Consider the following 27,317-nt stretch of genomic DNA (forward strand, 5'->3'; position numbering starts at 1 on the left):
TTATCAGGCCCGAGGTTCCTCAGTAATGATGGGGAATTGGTTACATGCTACTGTTCGTGGTGTTGGCACGGTAGATCTGAAGTTTACTTTGGGAAAGATCGTGCAACTGAGGAACGTGTTGCATGTCCCTTCTATCAAGAAGAATCTCGTTAGTGGCTCCCGTCTTATGAAAGATGGGTTTAAGTTGGTGTTTGAGTCCAATAAAGTTGTACTGTCTAAGTATGGAACTTTTGTTGGAAAGGGATATGAATGTGAGGGAATGTTTCGCTTCTTTCTAGAAGACTTCTGTGATAATGTTGTGAACCATGTAAGCACTAGTGTTAATGAAACTAATGTTTGGCATTCACGACTTTTTCATATTAATTTCGGTTGTATTACGTGGCTTGCTGATATGAGTTTAATTCCAAAATTCACCTTTGTCAAAGGCTCTAAGTGCCATGCTTGTGTGCAAGCAAAGCAGCCTCGCAAGCCTCACAAGCCTGCGAAGGAAAGAAATTTGGCACCACTAGAGCTCATACATTCAGATCTATGTGAAATGAATGGTGAGTTGACAAAGAGGTGGAAAGAAATATTTCATGACTTTGATTGATGATTCCACTAGGTGCATTATGTGTATCTACTGAAAACTAAAGATGAGGCTCTTGATTTCTTTAAAATCTATAAAGTTGAAGTTGAAAATCAACTTGAAAGAAAGATAAAAAGGGTTCGGTCCGATCGTGGTGGAGAGTACTTTTCTAATGAGTTCAATTTATTCTGTGCGGAACATGGTATAATCCATGAGAGGACGCCTCCCAATTCCCCACAACCCAATGGGATTGCGGAAAGGAAAAAACCGTACTCTAACAGATTTGGTTAACGCCATGTTAGATGTTTCGGGTTTATCCAAGGAATGGTGGGGGGAGGCTATATTGATTTCGTGTCATGTCCTAAACCGTGTTCCAACCAAGAATAAAGAGATTACCCCTTATGAGGAATGGGAAAAGAAAAGACCAACACTCTCCTACCTACGAACTTGGGGCTGTTTGGCTGAAGTGAATTTGCCAATCACCAAAAAGCGAAAACTTGGACCAACAACCGTGGACTGTGTCTTTCTTGACTATGCTGCCTGATACGTCTCCAACGTATCTACAATTTCTGATGTTCCATGCTTGTTTTATGACAATACCTACATGTTTTGTTCACACTTTATGATGATTTTATGCGTTTTCCGGAACTAACCTATTGACGAGATGCCGAAGTGTTAGTTGCTGTTTTCTGCTGTTTTTGGTTTCAGAAATCCTACAAAGGAAATATTCTCAGAATCGGACGAAATCAATGCCCAACATCTTATTTTTCCCGGAACCTTCCAGAAAGTCAAAGGGGGGCCAGAGGGGAGCCCAGGGGGCCCCACACAAGGTGGTGGCGCGGCCCAGGGGGGGCGCCCCCCTAGTGTGAGGAGGCCCCGTGGCCCCTCCGACTCCGCCTCTTCGCCTATTTAGGCCTCCCTGACCTAAAACATCGACACAGATTGACGAAACACCAGAAAACCTTCCAGAGCCGCCGCCATCGCGAAACTCCAATTCGGGGGACAGAAGTCTCTGTTCCGGCACCCTGCCGGGACGGGGAATTGCCCCCAGAAGGCATCTCCACCGCCATCTCCATCGCCATCTTCACCGCCATCGCTGTCTCCATGATGAGGAGGGAGTAATTCACCCCCGGGGCTGAGGGCTCTACCGTAGCTATGTGGTTCATCTCTCTCTTTGTGATCTAGTTGAATATCATCTATGTGCTACTCTAGTGATGTTATTAAAGTAGTCTATTCCTCCTCCATGATGTAATGTTGACAGTGTGTGCATCATGTAGTACTTGGTATAAGCTATGATTGTGATCTCTTGTAGATTATGAAGTTAACTATTACTATGATAGTATTGATGTGATCTATTCCTCCTTTCATAGCTTGATGGTGACAGTGTGCATGCTATGTTAGTACTCGGTATAATTGCGTTGGTCTATCATGCACTCTAAGGTTACTTAAATATGAACATAATGTTGTGGAGCTTGTTAACTCCGGCATTGAGGTGCTCTTGTAGCCCTACACAATTAATGGTGTTTGTCATCCAACAAGAGAGTGTAGAGTGGTTTTATTATGTGATCAATGTTGAGAGTGTCCACTAGTGAAAGTATGATCCCTAGGCCTTGTTTCCAAACATCGAATCTCCGTTTATTTACTGTTCTGTTGCATGTTTGCTCGCTGCCATATTTTATTCAGATTGCTATTACCACTCATATACATCCATATTACTTGCATCTCACTATCTCTTCGCCGAACTAGTGCACATATACATCTGACAAGTGTATTAGGTGTGTTGGGGACACAAGAGACTTCTTGTATCGTGATTGCAGGGTTGCTTGAGAGGGATATCTTTGACCTCTTCCTCCTTGAGTTCGATAAAACCTTGGGTGATCCACTTAAGGGAAAACTTGTTGCTGTTCTACAAACCTATGCTCTTGGAGGCCCAACACTGTCTACAGGAAAAGAAGCCGTGTGTGGACAGCAAGCTATTTTCTGGCGCCGTTGCCGGGGAACGAAGAAAAGCTACACCACAGAGATTTCTACCTCCCACGTCAACCACGCGCCAGTTGTGGACAGCAAGCTATTTTCTGGCGCCGTTGCCGGGGAGGAAAGGTAAAAGGCACTCACACTCCGGATCTCGGCAACTAAGCTATTTTCTGGGTGAGTGCTCAAAGCTATTTCCTTTAGATCCTGCAATTGCATCTTTTTGTTTCTTGTTAAACACTAGTAAGGCATAATGGAAAACAACTGTGAGCTTTTTAATCTATTTCCTGAGTTAAGACATAAATGATGTGTTGCAAAAATTAAAAAACCTATGGAACCTTATTTGCATGCTAATGGCAATGTTATTAGTATGAATGCTTTGAACACCACTGTTGCTAATGATATGGAAAATTCTAAGCTTGGGGAAGCTGGCTTTGATGAGCATGATATTTTTAGTCCCCCAAGCATTGAGGAGAAAATTTTCTTTGATGATACTTTGCCTCCTATTTATGATGATTATAATGATAGTAGTCTTTTGGTGCCGCCTACTATGGAGGATAAATCTAATTATGATTACAATATGCCTCCTATATTTGATGATAGCTACTTCGTTGAATTTGCTCCTACTACAATTAATAAGAATGACTATGCTTATGTTGGGAGTAGTAATATTTTATGCATGAGACTCATGATAAGAATGTTTCATTTGATAGTTATATTTTTGAGTTTGTTCATGATGCTACTGAAAATCTTTATGAGAGAGGAAAATATGGTTGTAGAAATTTTCATGTTACTAAACACCCTCTCTTTTTGCTGAAAATCTTGAAGTTGCACTTGTCTAGTTTTCCTATGTTTATTGCCTTATGCTTACATAACTTGTTTATTTACAAGATTCCTATGCATAGGAAGTGGGTTAGACTTAAATTTGTTTTGAATTTGCTTTTTGATGCTCTCTTTTGCTTCAACTCTTATTTCTCGTGAGTGCATCATCAAAATTCTTTGAGCCCATCTTAATGGCTATAAAGAAAGCACTTTTTGGGAGATAACCCATGTTTTTATTTTGCTACTGTTTTGTTGTGTCTTGGAAGTTGTTACTACTGTAGCAACCTCTCCTTATCTTTATTTTATTGCATTGTTGTGCCAAGTAAAGTCTTTGATAGTAAGGTTCATACTAGATTTGGATTACTGCGCAGAAACAGATTTCTTGCTGTCACGAATTTGAGCAGTAGTCTCTGTACGTAACTCAGAAAAATCTGCCAATTTACGTGAGTGATCCTCAGATATGTACGCAACTTTCATTCAATTTGAGCATTTTTATTTGAGCAAGTCTGGTACCTCTAAAAAATTCGTCTTTACGGACAGTTCTGTTTTGATAGATTCTGCATTTTATTTCGCATTGCCTCTTTTGCTGTGTTGGATGGATTTCTTTGTTCCATTAACTTTCAGAAGCCTTGGTCAATGTCCAGAAGTGTTAAGAATGATTGTATCACCTCTGAACATGTGAATTTTTGATTATGCACTAACCCTCTAATGAGTTGTTTTGAGTTTGGTGTGGAGAAAGTTTTGAAGGGTCAAGAGAGGAGGATGATATGATATGATCAAGAAGAGTGAAAAGTCTAAGCTTGGGGATGCCCCCGTGGTTCATCCCTGCATATTTCAAGAAGACTCAAGCATCTAAGCTTGGGGATGCCCAAAGCATCCCCTTCTTTATCGACAACTTATCAGGTCACCTCTAGTGAAACTATATTTTTATTCCGTCACATCTTATGTACTTTACTTGGAGCGTCTGTGTGCTTTTACTTTCATTTTTGTTATTTTCATTCTCTGAATAAATGCTTGTGTGGGAGAGAGACACGCTCCGATGGTTCATATGAACACATGTGTTCTTAGATTTTAATTTTCATGGCAAAGGTTGAAACTGCTTCGTTAATTGTTATATGGTTGGAAACGGGAAATTCTACATGTGGTAATTGGTATAATGTCTTGAATAATTTGATACTTGGCAATTGTTGTGCTCATGTTTAAGCTCTTGCATCATATACTTTGCACCTATTAGTGAAGAAATACATAGAGCTTGCTAAAATTTGGTTTGCATGATTGGTCTCTCTAAAGTCTAGATATTTTCTGGTGAGGTGTTTGAACAACAAGGAAGACAATGTATAGTCTTATAATGCTTACAATATGTTCTTATGTGAGTCTTGCTGTACTAGTTCATACTTGTGTTTGCTTCAAACAACCTTGCTAGCCTAAGCCTTGTACTGAGAGGGAATACTTCTCGTGCATCCAAATCTTTGAGCCAAACAATATGCCATTTGTGTCCACCATACCTACCTACTACATGGTATTTCTCTGCCATTCCAAAGTAAATTGCTTGAGTGCTATCTTTAAACACTTCAAAAGTTATTACCTCTTATTTGTGTCAATGTTTTATAGCTCATGAGGAAGTATGTGGTGTTTATCTTTCAATCTTGTTGGGCAACTTTCACCAATGGACTAGTGGCTTCATCCGCTTATCCAATAATTTTGCAAAAAGAGCTAGCAATGGGGTTCCCAGCCCCAAATTAATTAACTTTCATAATTTTACAAATAGACACTCCTCCATGGTATGTGATTTTTGGACGGCACCTGAGGATTGGGTTAGCCATGGCTTGAGAAAGCAAAGGTGGTGAGGAGTGTCATCTAAATAAAACTAAAATAAAAGGCACTCCTTCATGGTATGTGATTGTTGGCAGGCACCCGAGGATTCGGTTAGCCATGGTTTGTGAAAGCAAGGTTGGAAGGAGTGCCACCTAAAAATAAAAATCTTTCATGGGAGCCGCTCTTTGAAAGCCTATCTGGCAAGGGGCGTTAGAGTGCCCACTACCATTCGTTGACAACAACAAACACCTCTCAAAACTTTACTTTTATGCTCTCTTTATGTTTTCAAAATAAAAGCTCTAGCACAAATATAGCAATCAATGCTTCCCTCTGCGAAGGGCCTTTCTTCTACTTTTATGTTGAGTCAGTTTACCCATTTCCTTCTATCTTAGAAGCAATCACGTGTGTTAACTGTGCATTGATTCTTACATGTTTACCTATTGCACTTGTTATATTACTTTACATTGACAATTATCCATGAGATATACATGTTACAAGTTGAAAGCAACCGCTGAAACTTAAATCTTCCTTTGTGTTGCTTCAATGCCTTTACTAAGAATTTATTGCTTTATGAGTTAACTCTTATGCAAGACTTATTGATGCTTGTCTTGAAAGTACTATTCATGAAAAGTCTTTGCTATATGATTCAGTTGTTTACTCATTGCCTTTACCATTGCTTTGAATCGCTGCATTCATCTCATATGCTCTGCAATAGTATGATCAAGATTATGTAAGTAGCATGTCACTTCAGAAATTATTCTTTTATCGTTTACCTACTCGAGAACGAGTAGGAACTAAGCTTGGGATGCTGATACGTCTCCAACGTATCTACAATTTCTGATGTTCCATGCTTGTTTTATGACAATACCTACATGTTTTGTTCACACTTTATGATGATTTTATGCGTTTTCCGGAACTAACCTATTGACGAGATGCCGAAGTGCCAGTTGCTGTTTTCTGCTGTTTTTGGTTTCAGAATCCTACAAAGGAAATATTCTCAGAATCGGACGAAATCAATGCCCAACATCTTATTTTTCCTAACCTTCCGAGAAAGTCAAAGGGGGACCAGAGGGGAGCCACAGGGCCCCACACAAGGTGGCGGCGCGGCCCAGGGGGGGCGCCCCCCTAGTGTGAGGAGGCCCCGTGGCCCCTCCGACTCCGCCTCTTCGCCTATTTAGGCCTCCCTGACCTAAAACATCGACACGGATTGACGAAACACCAGAAAACCTTCCAGAGCCGCCGCCATCGCGAAACTCCAATTCGGGGGACAGAAGTCTCTGTTCCGGCACCCTGCCGGGACGGGGAATTGCCCCCGGAAGGCATCTCCACCGCCATCTCCATTGCCATCTTCACCGCCATCGCTGTTTCCATGATGAGGAGGGAGTAATTCACCCCCGGGGCTGAGGGCTCTACCGTAGCTATGTGGTTCATCTCTCTCTTTGTGATCTAGTTGAATATCATCTATGTGCTACTCTAGTGATGTTATTAAAGTAGTATATTCCTCCTCCATGATGTAATGTTAACAGTGTGTGCATCATGTAGTACTTGGTATAAGCTATGATTGTGATCTCTTGTAGATTATGAAGTTAACTATTACTATGATAGTATTGATGTGATCTATTCCTCCTTTCAAAGCTTGATGGTGACAGTGTGCATGCTATGTTAGTACTCGGTATAATTGTGTTGGTCTATCATGCACTCTAAGGTTACTTAAATATGAACATCGAATGTTGTGGAGCTTGTTAACTCCGGCATTGAGGTGCTCTTGTAGCCCTACACAATTAATGGTGTTTGTCATCCAACAAGAGAGTGTAGAGTGGTTTTATTATGTGATCAATGTTGAGAGTGTCCACTAGTAAAAGTATGATCCCTAGGCCTTGTTTCCAAACATCGAATCTCCGTTTATTTACTGTTCTGTTGCATGTTTGCTCGCTGCCATATTTTATTCAGATTGCTATTACCACTCATATACATCCATATTACTTGCATCTCACTATCTCTTCGCCGAACTAGTGCACCTATACATCTGACAAGTGTATTAGGTGTGTTGGGGACACAAGAGACTTCTTGTATCGTGATTGCAGGGTTGCTTGAGAGAGATATTGATACGTCTCCGACGTATCGATAATTTCTTATGTTCCATGCCACATTATTGATGATACCTACATGCTTTATGCATACTTTATGTCATATTTATGCATTTTCCGGCACTAACCTATTAACGAGATGCCGAAGAGCCGATTCTTGTTTTCTGCTGTTTTTGGTTTCAGAAATCCTAGTAAGGAAATATTCTCGAAATTGGACGAAATCAACGCCCAGGGGCCTATTTTGCCACGAAACTTCCAGAAGACCGAAGGAGAGACGAAGTGGGGCCCCGGTGCGGCTCCCTGACCTGCCCTTTTGCCTACATATAGTCTTCGTCGCGAAACCCCCAGTACCGAGAGCCACGATACGGAAAACCTTCCAGAGACGCCGCCGCCGCCAGTCCCATCTCGGGGGATTCAGGAGATCGCCTCCGGCACCCTGCCGGAGAGGGGAATCATCTCCCGGAGGACTCTTCACCGCCATGGTCGCCTCCGGAGTGATGAGTGAGTAGTTCACCCCTGGACTATGGGTCCATAGCAGTAGCTAGATGGTCGTCTTCTCCTTATATGCTTCATTGTCGGGTCTTGTGAGCTGCCTAACATGATCAAGATCATCTATCTGTAATGCTACATGTTGTGTTTGTTGGGATCCGATGGATAGAGAATACTATGTTATGTTGATTATCAATTTATATCTATGTGTTGTTTATGATCTTGCATGCTCTCCGTTATTAGTAGAGGCTCTGGCCAAGTTTTTACTCTTAACTCCAAGAGGGGGTATTTATGCTCGATAGTGGGTTCATGCCTCCATTAAATGCAGGACAAGGATGTAAAGTTCGAAGGTTGTGGATGTGGTGTTGCCTCTATGGATAAATCATTGTTGCTATGTCCGAGGATGTAGTTATTGATTACATTACGCACCATACTTAATGCAATTGTCTGTTGTTTGCAACTTAATACTGGAAGGGGTTCGGATGATAACCTGAAGGTGGACTTTTTAGGCATAGATGCATGTTGGATAGCGGTCTATGTACTTTGTCGTAATGCCCAATTAAATCTCACTATACTCATCATATCATGTATGTGCATGGTCATGCCCTCTCTATTTGTCAATTGCCCAACTGTAATTTGTTCACCCAACATGCTATTTATCTTATGGGAGAGACACCACTAGTGAACTGTGGACCCCGGTCCATTCTTTTAATCGAATACAATCTACTGCAATACTTGTTCTACTGTTTTCAAAACAATCATCATCTACACTATACATCTAATCCTTTGTTACCAAGCCGGTGAGATTGACAACCTCACTGTTTCGTTGGGGCAAAGTACTTTGGTTGTGTTGTGCAGGTTCCACGTTGGCGCCGGAATCCCTGGTGTTGCGCCGCACTACATCTCGCCGCTATCAACCTTCACGTGCTTCTTGGCTCCTACTGGTTCGATAAACCTTGGTTTCTTACTGAGGGAAACTTGCCGCTGTACGCATCACACCTTCCTCTTGGGGTTCCCGACGGACGCGTGTTGAACGGAAAGACAATACGTCGACCACGCGTAGCAAGCAAAATTTCTGGCGCCGTTGCCGGGGAGATCAAGACACACTGCAAGGGGAGTCTCCACAATCCAATCTCTTTACTTTGTTTTTGTCTTGCTTTATTTTATTTACTTTCTTGTTTGCTGCATTATATCAAAATACAAAAAAATTAGTTGCTAGTTTTACTTTATTTACTGTCTTGTTTGCACTCTAAAAAAAACACAAAAAAAATTAGTTACTTGCATTTGCTTTACTTATTTCAACATGTTTCCTTTTAATTTTACTGTAAAAGATATACCTGTGGGACAAGGGTCTATAATTGGAAGAGATAATATAGAAGAATTTTTCACCCATGTTAGTATGCATGAAGATCTTAAAGATATACCCCTTGCAAAAGCTGTCCCCACTTATGAAGATGCCTCTGTTTGTTTGGTACGCATGATGGAAGCTAGATTTATTAGTCTCAACCCCATGATACAACACATGTTTCTTACACTTTCTGATATGGAGAGGGGAGAGAAGAGAGATTTTGTTTTAAAAGTCCTAGTGCGAGAATTTGCGGATATAGCTAAAGAAGCTAGAAAAGTTTTTAGTAAGCATGAGAGGATTGGTATGATCACTGATTTTAAAAGAACACTTGAAAAGATGGATATGGATAGGATTAAGTACACTAATAATGTTAATGATGGTGGGGAGATTAAAGCACCAATACCATGTAAGCTCCTAGCGATGCATGAAGCTCTAGATGATAATTATGCTTGGCTTGTTCCTGAAAATTTGTTTGACGAGAGTAGCAAGCCCAAGACTAATGAAAAGGGAGCCGCTGAAACCTATGTATCCAAAATACTATGCATGGTTGAGAAAACTCCAACCCCCGCTGTAGATGCATCATCTCTTGATAACACTTGATATACACTTTCTACGCCTAGCTGAAAGGCGTTAAAGAAAAGCGCTTATGGGAGACAACCCATGTTTTTTACTACAGTACCTTTATTTTATATTTGAGTCTTGAAAGTTGTTACTACTGTAGCAACCTCTCCTTATCTTATTTTGTTGCATAGTTCTGCCAAGTAAAGTCGTTGATAGTAAGGTTCATACTAGATTTGGATTACTGCGCGAGAAACAGATCTCTTTGCTGTCACGAATTTGGGTCTAATTCTCTGTAGGTAACTCAGAAAATTATGCCAATTTACGTGAGTGATCCTCAGATATGTACGCAACTTTCATTCAATTTTAGCATTTTCATTTGAGCAAGTCTGGTGCCTCTTAGAAATTCATCTTTACGAACTGTTCTGTTTTGACAGATTCTGCCTTTTATTTCGCATTGCCGGTTTTGATATGCTTGATGGATTTTTCGATTCCATTAACTTTCAGTAGCTTTGTGCAATGTCCAGAAGTGTTAAGAATGATTATGTCACCTCTGAACATGTAAATTTTTATTGTGCACTAACTCTCTAATGAGTTGTTTTGAGTTTGGTGTGGAGGAAGTTTTCAAGGATCAAGAGAGGAGGATGATACAATATGATCAAGGAGAGTGAAAGCTCTAAGCTTGGGGATGCCCCGGTGGTTCACCCCTGCATATTTCAAGAAGACTCAAGCATCTAAGCTTGGGGATGCCCAAGGCATCCCCTTCTTCATTGACAACATTATCAGGTTCCTCCCCTGAAACTATATTTTTATTCCATCACATCTTATGCACTTTGCTTGGAGCGTCGGTTTGTTTTTGTTTTTGTTTTTGTTTGAATAAAATGGATCCTAGCATTCTTTGTGTGGGAGAGAGACACGCTCCATTGTTGCATATGGACAAATATGTCCTTAGGCTTTACTCATAGTATTCATGGCGAAGGTTGAATCTTCTTCGTTAAATTGTTATATGGTTGGAAACGGAAATGCTACATGTAGTAATTGATAAAATGTCTTGGATAATTTGATACTTGGCAATTGTTGTGCTCATGTTTAAGCTCTTGCATCATATACTTTGCACCTATTAATGAAGAAATACATAGAGCTTGCTAAAATTTGGTTTGCATAATTGGTCTCTCTCAGGTCTAGATAATTTCTAGTATTGAGTTTGAACAACAAGGAAGACGGTGTAGAGTCTTATAATGTTTACAATATGTCTTTTATATGAGTTTTGCTGCACCGGTTCATCCTTGTGTTTGTTTCAAATAACCTTGCTAGCCTAAACCTTGTATCGAGAGGGAATACTACTCATGCATCCAAAATCCTTGAGCCAACCACTATGCCATTTGTGTCCACCATACCTACCTACTACATGGTATTTCTCCGCCATTCCAAAGCAAATTGCTTGAGTGCTACCTTTAAAATTTCTATTCTCTACCTTTGCAATATATAGCTCATGGGACAAATAGCTTAAAAACTATTGTGGTATTGAATATGTACTTATGCACTTTATCTCTTATTAAGTTGCTTGTTGTGCGATAACCATGTTCCTGGGGACGCCATCAACTACTCTTTGTTGAATATCATGTGAGTTGCTATGCATGTCCGTCTTGTCTGAAGTAAGGGAGATTTACCACTTATTTAATGGTTAGAGCATGCATAATGTTAGAGAAGAACATTGGGCCGCTAACTTAAGCCATGAATCATGGTGGAAGTTTCAGTTTTGGACATATATCCTCAATCTCATATGAGAAAATTAATTGTTGCTACATGCTTATGCATTAAAGAGGAGTCCATTATCTCATTGTCTATGCTGTCCCGGTATGGATGTCTAAGTTGAGAATAATCAAAAGCGAGAAATCCAATGCGAGCTTTCTCCTTAGACCTTTGTACGGGCGGCATAGAGGTACCCCTTTGTGACACTTGGTTAAAACATGTGTATTGCGATGATAATCCCGGTAATCCGAGCTAATTAGGACAAGGTGCGGGCACTATTAGTATACTATGCATGAGGCTTGCAACTTGTAAGATATAATTTACATGATACATATGCTTTATTACTACCGTTGACAAAATTGTTTCTTGTTTTCAAAACCAAAGCTCTAGCACAAATATAGCAATCAATGTTTCCCTCTGCGAAGGGCCTTTCTTTTACTTTTATGTTGAGTCAGTTCACCTATTTCTCTCCACCTCAAGAAGCAAACACTTGTGTGAACTGTGCATTGATTCCTACATACTTGCATATTGCACTTGTTATATTACTTTGCATTGATAACTATCTATGAGATATACATGTTACAAGTTGAAAGCAACCGCTGAAACTTAATCTTCCTTTGTGTTGCTTCAATACCTTTACTTTGATTTATTGCTTTATGAGTTAACTCTTATGCAAGACTTATTGATGCTTGTCTTGAAAGTACTATTCATGAAAAGTCTTTGCTACATGATTCATTTGTTTACTCATGTCATTTACCATTGTTTTGATCGCTGCATTCATTACATATGCTTACAATAGTATGATCGAGGTTATGATGGTATGTCACTCCAGAAATTATCTTTGTTATCGTTTACCTGCTCGGGACGAGCAGGAACTAAGCTTGGGGATGCTGATACGTCTCCGACGTATCGATAATTTCTTATGTTCCATGCCACATTATTGATGATACCTACATGCTTTATGCATACTTTATGTCATATTTATGCATTTTCCGGCACTAACCTATTAACGAGATGCCGAAGAGCCAGTTGCTATTTTCTCTGCTGTTTTTGGTCAGAAATCCTAGTAAGGAAATATTCTCGGAATTGGACGAAATCAACGCCCAGGGGCCTATTTTGCCACGAAGCTTCCAGAAGACCGAAGGAGAGACGAAGTGGGGCCACGGGGCGCTGCCACACTAGGACGGCGCGGCCCAAGGGGGGCCCGCGCGGCCCTAGTGTGTGGGGCCCCCGTGCGGCTCCCTGACCTGCCCTTCCGCCTACATATAGTCTTCGTCGCGAAACCCCGATCCGAGAGTCATGATACGGAAAACCTTCCGCAGACGCCGCCGCCGCCAATCCCATCTCGGGGGATTCAGGAGATCGCCTCCGGCACCCTGCCGGAGAGGGGAATCATCTCCCGGAGGACTCTTCACCGCCATGGTCGCCTCCGGAGTGATGAGTGAGTAGTTCACCCCTGGACTATGGGTCCATAGCAGTAGCTAGATGGTCGTCTTCTCCTTATATGCTTCATTGTCGGGTCTTGTGAGCTGCCTAACATGATCAAGATCATCTATCTGCAATGCTACATGTTGTGTTTGTTGGGATCCGATGGATAGAGAATACTATGTTATGTTGATTATCAATTTATATCTATGTGTTGTTTATGATCTTGCATGCTCTCCGTTATTAGTAGAGGCTCTGGCCAAGTTTTTACTCTTAACTCCAAGAGGGAGTATTTATGCTCGATAGTGGGTTCATGCCTCCATTAAATGCAGGGACGATGACAGAAAGTTCTAAGGTTGTGGATGTGTTGTTGCCACTAGGGATAAAACATTGATGCTATGTCCGAGGATGTAGTTATTGATTACATTACGCACCATACTTAATGCAATTGTCTGTTGTTTGCAACTTAATACTGGAAGGGGTTCGGATGATAACCTGAAGGTGGACTTTTTAGGCATAGATGCATGCTGGATAGCGGTCTATGTACTTTGTCGTAATGCCCAATTAAATCTCACTATACTCATCATATCATGTATGTGCATGGTCATGCCCTCTCTATTTGTCAATTGCCCAACTGTAATTTGTTCACCCAACATGCTATTTATCTTATGGGAGAGACACCACTAGTGAACTGTGGACCCCGGTCCATTCTTTTAATCGAATACATCTACTGCAATACTTGTTCTCTTGTTTTTCGCAAACAATCATCATCCACACTATACATCTAATCCTTTGTTACATCAAGCCGGTGAGATTGACAACCTCACTGTTTCGTTGGGGCAAAGTACTTTGGTTGTGTTGTGCAGGTTCCACGTTGGCGCCGGAATCCCTGGTGTTGCGCCGCACTACATCTCGCCGCCATCAACCTTCACGTGCTTCTTGGCTCCTACTGGTTCGATAAACCTTGGTTTCTTACTGAGGGAAACTTGCCGCTGTACGCATCACACCTTCATCTTGGGGTTCCCAACGGACGCGTGTTGAACGGAAAGACAATACGTCGACCACGCGCAGCAGATATCTTTGACCTCTTCCTCCCTGAGTTCGATAAAACCTTGGGTGATCCACTTAAGGGAAAACTTGCTGCTGTTCTACAAACCTCTGCTCTTGGAGGCCCAACACTGTCTACAGGAAAAGAAGCCGTGTGTGGATAGCAAGCTATTTTCTGGCGCCGTTGCTAGGAACGAAGAAAAGCTACACCACAGAGATTTCTACCTCCCACGTCAACCACGCGCCAGTTGTGGACAGCACTGCCCATAGCATTGCTTATAGATTTCTTGTGGTGAAATCTGGAGTGAATGACATGAATGTTGGCACCATCTTTGAATCAAGAGATGCTACATTCTTTGAGGATATATTTCCTATGAGAGATATGCATGGCATATCTAGTTGGGAATGTGATCCAATACATGAAACTCCTATGGAGTCTGATGAGGAATCTGATGATGAGAGTTCAGATTCTGATGAAGATGACAATGAAGCTCCCACAAGGAGTAAGAGACAAAGGACTGCAAAGTCTTTTGGTAATGATTTCATTGTATATCTTGTGGATGATACTCCCACTACCATTTCAGAAGCTCTCGTATCTCCGGATGCAGACTACTAGAAGGAAGCGGTTCAAAGCGAGATGTATTCCATCGTGGCTAATGGAACGTGGGAGTTAACTGAGTATCCTTATGGGTGCAAACCTATAGGATATAAATGGGTATTTAAGAAGAAGCTTCGAGCTGATGGTACTATTGAGAAGTACAAAGCTCGGCTTGTAGCCAAAGGCTATACCCAAAAGGAAGGTGAATATTTCTTCGATACCTACTCACCTGTGGCGAGATTGACCACCATTCGAGTACTACTATCATTGGCTGCCTCACACGGTCTTCTCGTTCATCAAATGGACGTTAAGACGACTTTCCTAAATGGAGAGTTGGACGAGGAAATTTACATGAAACAAATTTCGATGGTTTCGTACTAGAAGGTCAAGAAAGAAAGGTGTGTAAATTAAAGAAATCTGTGTATGGTCTCAAACAAGCTCCCAAACAATGGCATGAGAAGTTTGAAAGAACTTCGACATCTGCGGGCTTTGTTGTCAATGAAGCTGACAAATGTGTGTACTACCGCCATGGTGGGGGTGAGGGCGTTGTCCTATGCTTGTATGTGGATGACATACTAATTTTTGGGACAAGTCTCAAAGTGATTGAGGAGGTAAAAACCTTCCTATCTCAGTGTTTCGAGATGAAAGATCTTGGAGAAGCTGATGTTATATTGAACATCAAGCTATTGAGAGATGAGAATAATGGGATTACACTTGTGCAATCTCATTATGTTGAGAAGTCATGTTGAGTAGATTTGGCTATGATGATTGCAAATCTTCTCTCACACCTTATGATCCTAGTGTCTTTCTTCGAAAGAATGAAAAGGCAACTAGAGATCAATTGAGATACTCTCAAATCATTGGTTCACTCATGTATTTAGCTTGCGCTACGAGGCCTGATATCTCTTTTGTTGTGTGCAAACTTAGCCGGTTTGTGGCCAACCCGGGAGATGATCATTGGCATGCTCTTGAGAGAGTAATGCACTATCTAAAGGGAACCATGAGTTATGGAATTCATTATACCGGGTATCCAAGAGGACTTGAAGGGTATAGTGATTCCAATTGGATTTCTGATGCTAAGATGAAAGCCACAAGTGGATATGTTTTCACTCTTGGTGGTGGCGCCATTTCTGGAAGTCTTGCAAGCAGACCATCTTAACGAGGTCAACTATGGAAGCAGAACTCACGGCATTAGATACGGCCATCGCCGAAGCGGAATGACTTCGTGAGCTCTTGATGGACTTGCCTATGGTTGAGTTCAAGAGGAGATCCTTGGCCGATATTGGTTCTAAGGATAATATGAAAAGTTCCAAACACATCAAGAGGAGACTGAAGTCTGTCAGAAAACTGAAGAACTCCGGAGTGATAGCATTGGATTATGTCCAAAGTGCTAAAAATCTGGTAGATCCTTTCACAAAAGGACTATCAAGAAACATGATAGACCTTGAATCGAGGGAGATGGGTTTGAGACCCACTTGAGTTGCCGAGGGGGTAACCCAACCTATGTGATCGGAAATTCCGTGAACTTGGACCTGGGAAAACAAATCGGAGTAACTGAGTTGAGAGAAAATTTAATACTCCCACTCCGCTGCAGATGCAATTCTCTCATAGCTACTGTAAGGCAGGTTGACAATGTCTTAATGTGTTCTGAGTGGCTCTTGATGAGCGAAGACGCTGTCCTACAGGGCGATCTTTGAAGAACACACCTATATGAGCGACACTACTGGTCATAGTGTGGGAGATTTGGGTGAATCTCTAGTAAGCTCATGAAGGGCCGAGGAGTATGACTTATAAGCTCCACCCGAGGGGAAGGCTAAGGTAGCCTAGTACCGTGCCGACATTGAGTGAAACTTGTTGCACAAAGACTGACAATTCAAGGCATAGTATTGTTCAGTTGTAGTCAAGCGTAACTCCTTGTCTAGGTGAAAGTTCAACTTAACAGTCTCCACTGAAGTGCAGGTATATTAAACAGTAAATGGAACTAATGTGTCATCTGATGTGCATATGAGATCTGGTGGGGGATTGTTGAATGTAGATGGGCTGCGGCCCAATAAGGCAGCCCATGTGGTCTACAGTTTCCTGAAATCTCAAGGCCCATCACGTTGGCAGCTTGGGACAACCATGTGAGACAAAGTTTAGTCCCACATTGCTAGTTGTGAGAGATTTAGAGTGGTATATAAGGGCTGATGTTCTAGTCCTTCCAAGTGAGTGAGATTAGAAGGAGCCCTCGCGCACTCCTCCTCCTCCGCCCCGCCTCGGCTCGGCACGTCACGTCACGCACGCACGTCACGTCACGTCACGTCACGTTTCGTGACTCGAGTTCGAGTTCGAGACACACTCAAGGAAGCCTAAATTTTTTGCTTGGTGCACCAAATGTTTTGGGTACGTGTCGACCTGCATGTGCATGCTCGCCGCGTGTCCCTGGCTTCCTACGCGTGGCAACGCGGTCGGGGCGGCTCTCCTCCCAGGCTATACAAGGAGACCGATTAGATCTGGAGAACAGTGCTCTTAGATCTCTCTCGTGAAATTCCTTTTGCTGTGCTACTCTCTAGTCTTCCCCATCCCAGCGACTGCGTGCACAGCCGTCCGGGAGAGCAGGCCTCCGAAACCCCGTCCGTTGAGATCCTGCACCGGGAGACGGGCGATAAGGTTTTTGGGGAGTGTCTCGGCGCGATCGCTCATTGCTGTTCGTGCTCATCTTCGACGGTTCGGCCGCTTCATCGACATATCCGACTACACCATGGGCGACATCAACAACTCCCATGGTGGTGGTGGTGATGCTGCTGGTGCGACCTTCCCGGTCGCGATGTATGTGCTTTTCCTCTCCTACCTTGCACTGCTACTTGTTCCATGTTCAGATCTGATGCATGTGCTTAGTCTGATGTGTGTGGTTAAATATGCTTGTGCATCTATAATGTTGCTTTCGGTAATTAAACTCACACGAAAATTGCCTAATAATCCAACAACAAATTGAAATAAATACATTTAGTGTTTAAAAGCAGCAGGCTGTTGAAGATATCGTAAATTGAGCCTAAATTTTTTCACTCTCTGTGAGACTATAAGGTGGATCATGTATAAATAAAGTACTCGGCTTTAATCCAAAATATTTTTTGAGAGGGAGTATTACTTTCTTCATCCATAAAAAGATATTAAAAATTTATCTAAATTTAGATATAGAGTGTTTAGATACATCTAAATTTAAATAAATTTGAGATAGAGAGTATTGACTATGGATGACATGAAAAAAGACAGCAATTTAGTTGGCAGTCCCTCACAGGCTCTCACCACTCCGAAATCATTCCTCACCGAAACGTCCCGCCACCACGCTTCGCTTCCACTCGACCAGCACCAGGATGCACCGCTTCCGCAGTTCCGCCGCTCTGCCGCCCACCTGCTGCTACGCCACTCGCCAGGACCGTCCCCGCAATTGACGCCCGCATGGCGTTTGACCAAATGCTTCGAGCGCGTACGACCTTCCCTTGTCGCGCGCCGCTCTTGCCAGGTGCTCGACGGAATGCGCGACTCGTGGTTCTGTACCCAGGCGAGGTCTACCGGCGCCCACGAGCTCGCCATGGACCAGCGGTTCACGGTGGTCCCTGGCTCCGAAGTCTCCGAGGCGGCAGAGAGGGTCTGCCGCGTGGCCATGGACCAGCAGTTCACGGTGGTCCCGGGCTCTGACGTCTCCAAGGTGGCAGAGACCAGAGAGGGTGTGCGGTGTGCCGCGTTCTCTCCACCCAGCCAGAACCGACGGTGGCGCCGGCTCTTGACGCGCTAGGGGTGCCCATGTCGCGGGAACTGGTGGCAGAGGTGCTGAAGAACCTGAGCAACGCCGGCGTGCTAGCCCTCACCTTCTTCCGGTGGGCGGAGAGGCAGGAAGGCTTCGTGTACACAGCCGAGAGCTTCCACAACCTGATTGAAGCGCTCGGCAAGATAAAGCAGTTCAGGCTGGTGTGGAGCCTGGTCGAGGCTATGCGGTGCCGCGGCTTGCTTTCCAAGGACACATTCAGGCTCATCGTCAGGAGGTATGCCCGGGCAAGGAAGGTCAAGGAAGCCATCGAGACGTTCGAGAAGATGGGCGGTTTTGGGCTGAAAACAGACTTGTCAGATTACAACTGGCTGATCGATGTGCTGAGCAAATCCAAGCAAGTCAGGAAGGCGAATGCCATCTTTAAGGACATGAAGAGGGATGGAAAGTTTGTGCCTGATCTGAAGACCTACACTATCCTCATGGAAGGCTGGGGCCATGAGAAGGACTTGTTGATGCTCAAGTCGGTGTACCAAGAAATGCTGGATGCAGGCATTAAGCCTGATGTCGTGGCGTACGGGATGCTCATCAGTGCCTTTTGCAAGTCCGCCAAATGTGACGAGGCCATCAAGGTGTTCCATGAGATGGAAGCCACCGGTGTCATGCCAAGCCCTCATGTGTACTGCATGCTTATCAATGGTCTTGGCTCAGAGGAGAGGCTGGATGAAGCTTTGAAGTTTTTCGAGCTTTCTAAGTCCAGCGGGTTTCCCATGGAGGTACCTACATGCAATGCGGTTGTTGGGGCTTACTGCAGATCCTCAAAGTTCGAGCATGCCTTCAGGATGGTTGATGAGATGAGAAAGAGTGGAATTGGACCAAATTCCCGGACTTATGATATTATTTTGCAGTATCTTATAAAATCTCAGAAGATAGACGAGGCTTATAATGTTTTCCAGGAAATGGGTAGGAGTGGCTGTGAACCTCAGATCAACACATATACAATAATGGTTGGTATGTTCTGCAGTAATGAAAGGGTTGATATGGCCTTAAAGGTGTGGAACCAGATGAAGGAGAAGGGTGTTCTCCCATGTATGCACATGTTTTCCGCGTTGATCAATGGGTTATGCTTTGAGAACAGGCTGGAAGAAGCCTGCATCTATTTCCAGGAGATGTTGGACAAAGGAATTAGGCCACCTGCTCAGCTTTTCAGTAATTTGAAGCAAGCTCTTATTGAGGGAGGAAGGATTAGTTTGGCACAAGAGATGGCTTTCAAGTTGGATACGTTACGGAAAACACCTTTGCGTCCTTGAGGAAACATGCAAATGATGTAAGGCAGCAGCTTGACGGCAATAGCCTGACTCTCTAAATCATTTTCTGCACAATGTGCCATCCTTTAGTTTTGTGATGAACATGTGTCCTCCAGATTGACAACCTCAAATGAAGCAAATTTGGTCAGTCTAGCTAATCAAGCAACTTAGCATTTGCTATCTTATGTAATCTTTGCATGGTGTTTCCAAAGTTGAAGAGGATCTGGAAACTGCAAATCAGAATATACTAGCTTTTCACAGGATTCTGCCGTTGTGGTTGTGTGTACATTTTTCACTGCTTATAGCTGTGGATAATTCTCTGTTGTTTGTCGAAGTTTACCTGACCAAGGAGTATATGTCAATTTTTCATGCTAGATGGAATTTTGTTTATATTTTGCTATCTATACGACTTAATTTTGCTATATTAAGTCTGCACGTCTTACAGAACTTAGGAATACTTCTGGTTGCATTCAATTAAAATTTCAAAAGGTCCTTGATGTATTTGAGATGCTCCCATTGACGTCCATATGATGCTGTTCCTTTTTGTGTTTAAGCTCCCTTTTGTTGCTCCATTCTGATTAACTTGACAATTTTGTGGACAGTTTGTTCAGAAGCTTCAGAATAAGTCATTTACTAACGAGGAGGAGTTGCAAGTGATGCAAGACATCGCTGAAGAATTCACACTCCCTTTTAACATCTAGGCAATCAAATGGAAGATAACTGGTGTACTTCAAAATAAAATGCATATTTTAGTGAACTTAACGAATTATGTCACCCATCCCTTTTTATTGAAAAGGCTGATGGGAAAGGATGGATCCCACATGGCTGGTGGAACTGATCATGATTGGGGGCATGCTGACTTGGGGCTTAAAAATCTGGGCCTGGAGAAAGCAGGGACTGAGTCAGTTAGCACCTTAAATGGTAAAATAGTAAACAAGGCAAGATAGTATTGCTGAAGTTATTATAAGCCTGGAGAGCAACGAGTGAGAAGTTTGCTAAAGAAGATAGTATTGGTTTGTATAATCAAGCAAGATAAATAGGAGAGTTTGCACAGTCGATTGAAGATAGGCAGCAAATGCCAAAGAAGAAGGCGGTGAATATGCGGCCTCCTATGTTAAGCCAAACACTAACATGAAATCTGACAAATCAAGCTGCAAATGGTACAGGCATGATGATGCACTTCAGCCTGTTTCCATCGGAAGGAAAATCACAGTCACCTGCATATAGTTATCTGGACGATGAAGTGACTAGTGATGAAAGATGGCAAACCAAACACATGGTGGCCAAACAAGACACTCAAGCAACAGGAATGGTTGCCCTGACTACTACGAAAAATCCTGTTCAATGAAATGAAACGCAACATCTCTTGCGTTTTCTCGAAAAAAAAACATTCAGGTAGGCAAAATAGATCAGCAAGCAGCAGTGACTACCAAACAGAGGAAGATTAGACGGATAATGCAATTGATTTCGGCAATCTTCTACTGTGAGCACCTAGTTTGCATCAGAATCACAGGAGCAGGAGTTCTCATCCCCGTGAAGGAGGCCATGACAACGAGGAAAGGCTCATGGATAAGCTTCTGAGGCAAGGGCATAGACAGTGAGGATAACAAGACCAGGACAGAATCCTGGACACCTCAAGCTCGAACCAATCAACGTGCTGATGGCAATGGGGAGCGATCCAACAGAGATGGAGGTTCAATCCTTCAGAAATAGCCATATGGCTGCCCACAGTATCTGAATCCCCAATTGCGAAGCTGAAGGCTCGTCGTCCCGCTCGGTCCATTTTGCTGCAGCTGGACACGTCTAGGGGAAATGTACTCCTTGGTCAGGTAAACTTCGACAAACTGGCTGCACGCATCAGCGCTCTGAAGAAGGCTTGATCTTCCTGCTGCAGAATATCAATAGTCGTCGACATCGACGAGAGCTTGTTCGTTCAGTTTGACAACTGTGTTTGTTATCACCGCTCCATCTCATTGTCCGCCGTGCTGCCGGAGAAGCCTCTCAAGGCGCCCAAGGTGCAAAAGAAAGAGTACGACGAGGTATGTACTGCTAATTTAAGAAATATGCATGCGTGCTTAGTACGTTCTCACTGCTTTCATTATTGATCATATATGATATAAGTACATAGAGATTAGAGACAAGTCAGACATAAAAAACGTCAGTCTACTTTAGTTAACCCCTTTAACACGAACTCTGAAACATGAAATTAATAATCTTAGATGAGACCTTGCCTTGTTTCCGAATATTGAGATAGTAGTTCAAACTATTCACATACAAGAAAGTAAGCTGCACTGATGAGCCTGTGTTTCTCTCTTGTTTGTAGAGTGATCTGGGGAACCTCCTGAAGAACAGAGAGAATGAGAAGGCTCTCAAGGAGCTCAAGGCTAAAGCTGCACTGGGCGCGCTCGGAGAAAAAAAAAGGACGTACCCAGTGCTGAGGGCTCCCGCACTGTGCGGGGTCTGGGGGCACTGGGTGCGCTCAGAGAAAGAGCGGCAAAAAATGATCTTCCGCCACAACTTATCTTTCTACTTAGTTAGAAGCTTCTGAAGAAAATGGCCGAGAACCTTCGCTTGGAAGATTCTCAACTCATATTGACAAACAATGCTCCAAATGTGGTCTTGAAGAGAATGAGGTACACCTTTTTTTCCTTTGCCCATTTGCAAAAGCTGCCTGGTTCAGCTCTCCATGGCTCTTAAGATCCGAAGTTTATTTTGCAAATCGTGGCTCAGTTCCTGCAGTTATTGAGGCTATCTTGTCTTCTGGGCATCCCAATGCTTCGACTACTAATCTGTATACGTTCTTGTGGTGCCTTTGGAAGTCTACAAATGATAATCCTTTTGGCAGGAAATCAAACAAACCATTTCAGGTACATGCAGCAGCCAAGGCAATCCTTCAGGGCGTTAGGACTGATGATGAGCTCACTCCTACAGAAGTGCATGCTTCCATAACTCAGGACAAACAGTGCACCTCTCTCCAACAGGGATCTTCGTTCTTCGGTATCGGAACCCTCCAAACTTGCAGGACCGGTATTCTACGTCGATGCTGCTTGGTCGCCTTTGCAAGGACAAAATTCAGCACCAGCAGGCATTGGCATCTTCATACAACATACAGGACTGACTCCCAGCAGCAACAGCTTCATCTCGGCGATGTCCCCGCATGCCTCATCTGCTCTACAGGCCGAAGCATTTAGAGTCCAATTAGCTGTCAGAATCGCAGAGCTGTTATGCTCTGAGCAACCCATATTTTTGACAGACAACAGGACGCTATCTGTTGCGGCAGCAGCCAACAATCCCGTTGGTGCCCTGGACACAGGCATATTGCACCTCAACTTGCAGCCATTTTTAGTACATCTGCTTTCAGGCAACATAATTTTAAGGCGCACCATCAAGCCAAGTTAGCACTCAGGCTTCTCAACAAGGATGTTATTTTCAGGTGTTTATGCAATTCCCAGCAGCCTGGAACATGTCCAGTGCGCGGAGCTCTGTCTGAATTGGCTGTTCAGCCATTCAAACTAGTATCTGTAAAATGTTGTTAAATCAATAAAATAATCCCAGTTCAAAAAAAAAGGCTGAGAAAACTTATTTAGGATAGTTGCAAGTCTTCTTTTCTGTGAGGAATGAGTTCCTGACACTAGGCTACAAATTTATGTGATGATCTTCTATTGCCATCTTTTTTCATACTTATGGTTTTCGTTTCTCGTCTAGACCCTGACAATTGCAACAGGCTGAGACGTGGAAAGTAATGAGCATGCATGGTTACTTGTGTTTGGGTTGGGGATTGATAAATCTTGTGGATCTGAATATGCAAAAAAGAGGTTGATTTCCAGGTCCCTGTTTTTAATTAAAAGCCTACTGGAAATCTAGAGATTGAGGAAGGTCAAAATTTTGTCAGGATGCATAACATAATGCCCCATTTGCATGCATATCAGAACACCGACAGTGCAGCAGGTTCAAAAGTGTTAGTCTAAAGTTAAAAACAAACTGGGATACATTCTCTAAACCTTGCAGAAAATGGGGCTAGCCGAGCACATGAATGTTCATCATTCATATTTTATTTGCTGCTCCTATAGAATGCATAGCTCATTCATGTAAAATAGTCAGGTTGGGAACACGAAGATCGTCAGCTGTTTTGTGCAAGGAAAAAAATATTATACCTGTCAGACAACCTGTGAGCCACCCGGTCAGCAAACTGAACAGGAACGATCCTCTACAGCCGTAGGACACCATCAGGAGTAATCTGAGCCGTTAATCACGCTCTGGCCCATAGGTCAGACTTCATCAAACAGGTTTTAGTGCTTGCCTCCTTATTAGTCAAGGATGCAACAGTACGATCCTATAGAACAGATCCTGTTCAAGTAAGGTCGTGCTATACAACTGCAGGGTCTGCTATTTAAGCTGGTGCAATCCTCAGTCAACTTCCGAGGTGGTACTATCTTTCGCTAGGTGCTGCTGCCGTCTGTCCACACTGGCCCTGTGCCACTGCGTTGCGTGATTTTGCTCCGGTGCATCAGCTGCACTTCATATTGGGCCGGCCCCTTAACACTAAATAGAAAAGCCCACCTTTTCCAGAACCATCGTTATGACCATTAGTCTACTTTCCGAAATCACTCTGTGCTGTCATCTCCAGCAAGCAAAACTATGTGAAATGGTACTTCTATTCTAGCGCACTCAAGACAATACGTCAGTTTTTTTTTTCAAAAAAAAACTTCAAAAATTTGTTGGGGTGTTTTGTGCTGTTCTCTTGGTAAATATAAAATAAAATAACAATGTTTCTCGCAACAGGCAAACTTCAACAAATTACCAGATTTTCACTTGAAAATAAAGTTTGGGGATTCATACCCTATTTAATACCTAAAACATTTCATTCGTTCATTGCTAAGACAGAAAAAACATTTTGGACGTCACACGCTGAGCAATTTGAACCTTTTTTTTTCTGAACTTGGGCTTTATATATCAGGAAGACAGAGTTTGGTTACATTCACGGTTGATCAGCCCCTCCACACAGGGTGGAGCTAACCCAATCAACACATGATGATCCTCTCCACGCCCAAACCTGGCTAGCTCATGCGCGAACGCGACTTTGTTCGCTGACCGATTAACTTTTCAGAAAACTGACGCCCGCAAAGAACTGAGAATATTTTTAGCTCCCTGGTTATGCTACTGATAGCAGATCTTGGGCTTATTTCTCTATTTACTTGAGCAATCAGAGTTGCACAGTCACTCTCCAGTCTCTACCTTCAACGCTGCAGCATAGTTTGGAGTGATCAGCATAGTTTGGAGGGGAAAAAAGAGCTAGCACGAATCTTAATGCAGTATGTACGGTGTAGATAGGGATGCGCGCTGAGCACCTGCTCTGAAAATCAACTCTAGGAAATCTGAAATCGTTTCGGACGCTGAACTCTGTTGCTCCCCAGAAAATCACATAAAAAAGTACTCCACCAATATGCCTCCATAAATTACATTATAAAATCCATCTTTTCCAACAAATTACATTCCATGATGAGTTGTGCAGCTCGCGATGAGTACTCATTACGAGTTTCGTGTGCTACTCGAGTTGGTAAGTATAGTGATATATCTTAAAACATGTAGCTAATCGTAGGTAACTTTAGTACTTGACTAATATGAAAAACAAGAAAGCCCCGTCGTGTCAATACATTCTTATAACGATCACTGTTTTTACTTGTATCATCATTATCTCGTGTTCTAATCTTATCGAACCACCAGCAACATGCTCCTAGGTATGTGCTGACTCCATCCCGTGGACTTCTTGTGGGCATCCCAACAAGGAGGAGGCGATTTACACAAAAATAACCCAAAAGTGAAAGAAAAACACAAACTAACCCTCCGGCCAAACTATTTCACCCATCTAACCCTTTTGTGTGGCGCCCCTCTCATGGGCGCCACACATGGCAGTGTGACGCCCGTGCCTCCGGCGCCACTCTCCCAGCCGACGTGGCGCCCTCGACGCTGAGCTGGTGCGCCGATCCGACGTGGCAGGATGTGTGGCGCCGCTCCCATCGGCGTCACACTGTGAACCTGTGGCGCCGCTCGGAAGGGCGCCACACATCCACTTAAGTGTGGCGCCCGCGCCCTCCCCAGCCTGAGCTCTCCTCTTCTTCTCTGTTCTTTTCTTCTCTGCAAGCAAGAAACCGCCGCCGCCGCCCGCCTCACCTTTGTCCCCCCCCCCCACCAAATCCACCAAGGATTCATCAGATCTGGCCGGCCAACTCCTTCCTCATCCATTCCTCAAGGTATTCCCCTTCGATTCCCTCCGATTCATCCACTAGTGTTGGTGGATTTGGTAGATTTGGATATGAACCCTAGACATGGAAATTTATGTTGGTGGATTTGGATATGAACCATAGATATGGAAATTAATGTTGGTGGAATCTACATTGTAGTCTATGTGTTTGAACCAAAGATTTGTTTGAACCCTAGATATGAAATTTTACATGTATGTGTTCAAACCCTATGTATGTATGTGTTGAAATGTCTAATATTTGCCTAGCAAATGCATTCAAATGTGTTATGTATGCCTAGTATTTGTGATGCAATAACTCATATTTGTTAGGAATGGCTCATAATATGGTGTTCTATCCCTAGCTATGAATGTATATGTATGTATATGATGTATGTGTGATGGCTTATTTGGATATATTCTCATGTATGTGTTGCTCATATTTGTTAGGAATGGCTCATAATATGGTGTATTTCTGTAAACATGTAGGATGGTGTGGCTCCTAGATCAAGAGTATGACAGGGACCACCGGGCTTTTCATATGACGGAGAGGACAACGGATCTTCACCCTTTGAAGATTCGTTACCATGGCACAGTGGATATGGCGTATGACGAGAGGTACACGGAGTTCATACAGCCTACCGGTCTTCTCCCGTTCATATCGCTTGTAAGCCGTGGGGGGCCGAACATGAACGCCGCGGAACTCACCACCCTTGTCGACCGGTGGAGGCCGGAGACGCACACCTTCCACTTGAGGGCCGGCGAGATGACCCCTACTCTCCAGGATGTTTCCATGATCCTTGAACTTCCTATTCAGGACGAGCCACTGTGTATGAATACAGCTTCTGATGGGTGGCGCCAGAAGATGGAGGCGCTTATTGGCATGGCTCCTCCGCCGCCAGCAGATCCAAAGGTGCGAGCTCCCGCCGGCGCAGCTTTCTCTTGGATCACTCTTAACTTTGGACAATGCCCTCAAGGGGCCAACGAGGACACTATCAGGACGTACACCCGCGTGTACTTGTGGTACATGATTTCGAGGACTCTCTTTCCTGACAGTGGTGGGAAGTTGGCCCATTGGTGTTGGCTCAAGGCGCTTACGGTGTTGGAGCACCGGTGGAGTTGGGGAACAGCGGCACTTGCCTACCTCTACCGGCAGGTGATGATTTGTTGTATGTACTATTCTTCTATAGTAGTGTGCTAGACAAAGTACTAACCAATTGTATTATGTACACAGTTGGACGAAGCTTGTCGTAGGACTGAGAGCGGCGATATTGGTGGATGCTTGCTCCTACTTTCCGTATGGAGCTGGGACCGCCTATCAGCTGGGCGGCCTAGGACACTCACCGAGAGGCCATGGCCTCATCACCATGACAACCTTGATCGGGAGCCCACTTGGGCATACCTTTGGGACAATGTCTCCGAGATGACGAGCGATCCAAAGATCATGTACATGCACTACACTGAGGAGTTGGAAACTCTTACCGCTGAGCAGGTAACCGATCACTCTTTTGCAATCCGAATTCATAAATTCTACTGGCATGTTGTAAATT

General features: G+C 43.4%; 1 protein-coding gene, 1 non-coding gene and 1 pseudogene across 2 annotated transcripts; 2 read left to right on the forward strand and 1 right to left on the reverse strand.

Moving 5' to 3' along the window:
• The first annotated feature begins 17,768 nt into the window (after positions 1–17,768).
• Positions 17,769–23,090, forward strand: LOC127308229 (uncharacterized; annotated as a pseudogene).
• On the forward strand, positions 20,351–26,968 carry LOC139832368 (uncharacterized). The gene is made up of 4 exons (XM_071822107.1): positions 20,351–20,430; positions 21,424–21,568; positions 21,853–22,022; positions 26,257–26,968. Exons 1-4 carry the CDS (start codon positions 20,351–20,353, stop codon positions 26,966–26,968), a joined length of 1,107 nt encoding a protein of 368 aa, XP_071678208.1.
• Positions 23,681–23,894, reverse strand: LOC139832944 (small nucleolar RNA U3). Its single transcript, XR_011747853.1, has one exon. It is a non-coding gene; the product is annotated as a small nucleolar RNA U3 (small nucleolar RNA).
• Positions 26,969–27,317: the final 349 nt, after the last annotated feature.

This window comes from Lolium perenne, chromosome 6 (genome assembly GCF_019359855.2).
Source record: "Lolium perenne isolate Kyuss_39 chromosome 6, Kyuss_2.0, whole genome shotgun sequence".
In the NCBI taxonomy this organism is placed as follows: Eukaryota; Viridiplantae; Streptophyta; class Magnoliopsida; order Poales; family Poaceae; genus Lolium; species Lolium perenne.

Excerpts from the sequence above, each read along its gene's own strand:
- LOC139832368 (XM_071822107.1), top strand. The coding sequence starts at position 20,351 with ATGGCTGGTGGAACTGATCATGATTGGGGGCATGCTGACTTGGGGCTT. Across the intron at positions 20,431-21,423 it reads CTGGAGAAAGCAGGGACTGA|AATATCAATAGTCGTCGACA; the intron begins GTCAGTTAGCAC and ends TTCCTGCTGCAG. Across the intron at positions 22,023-26,256 it reads GTGCGCTCAGAGAAAGAGCG|GATGGTGTGGCTCCTAGATC; the intron begins GCAAAAAATGAT and ends GTAAACATGTAG.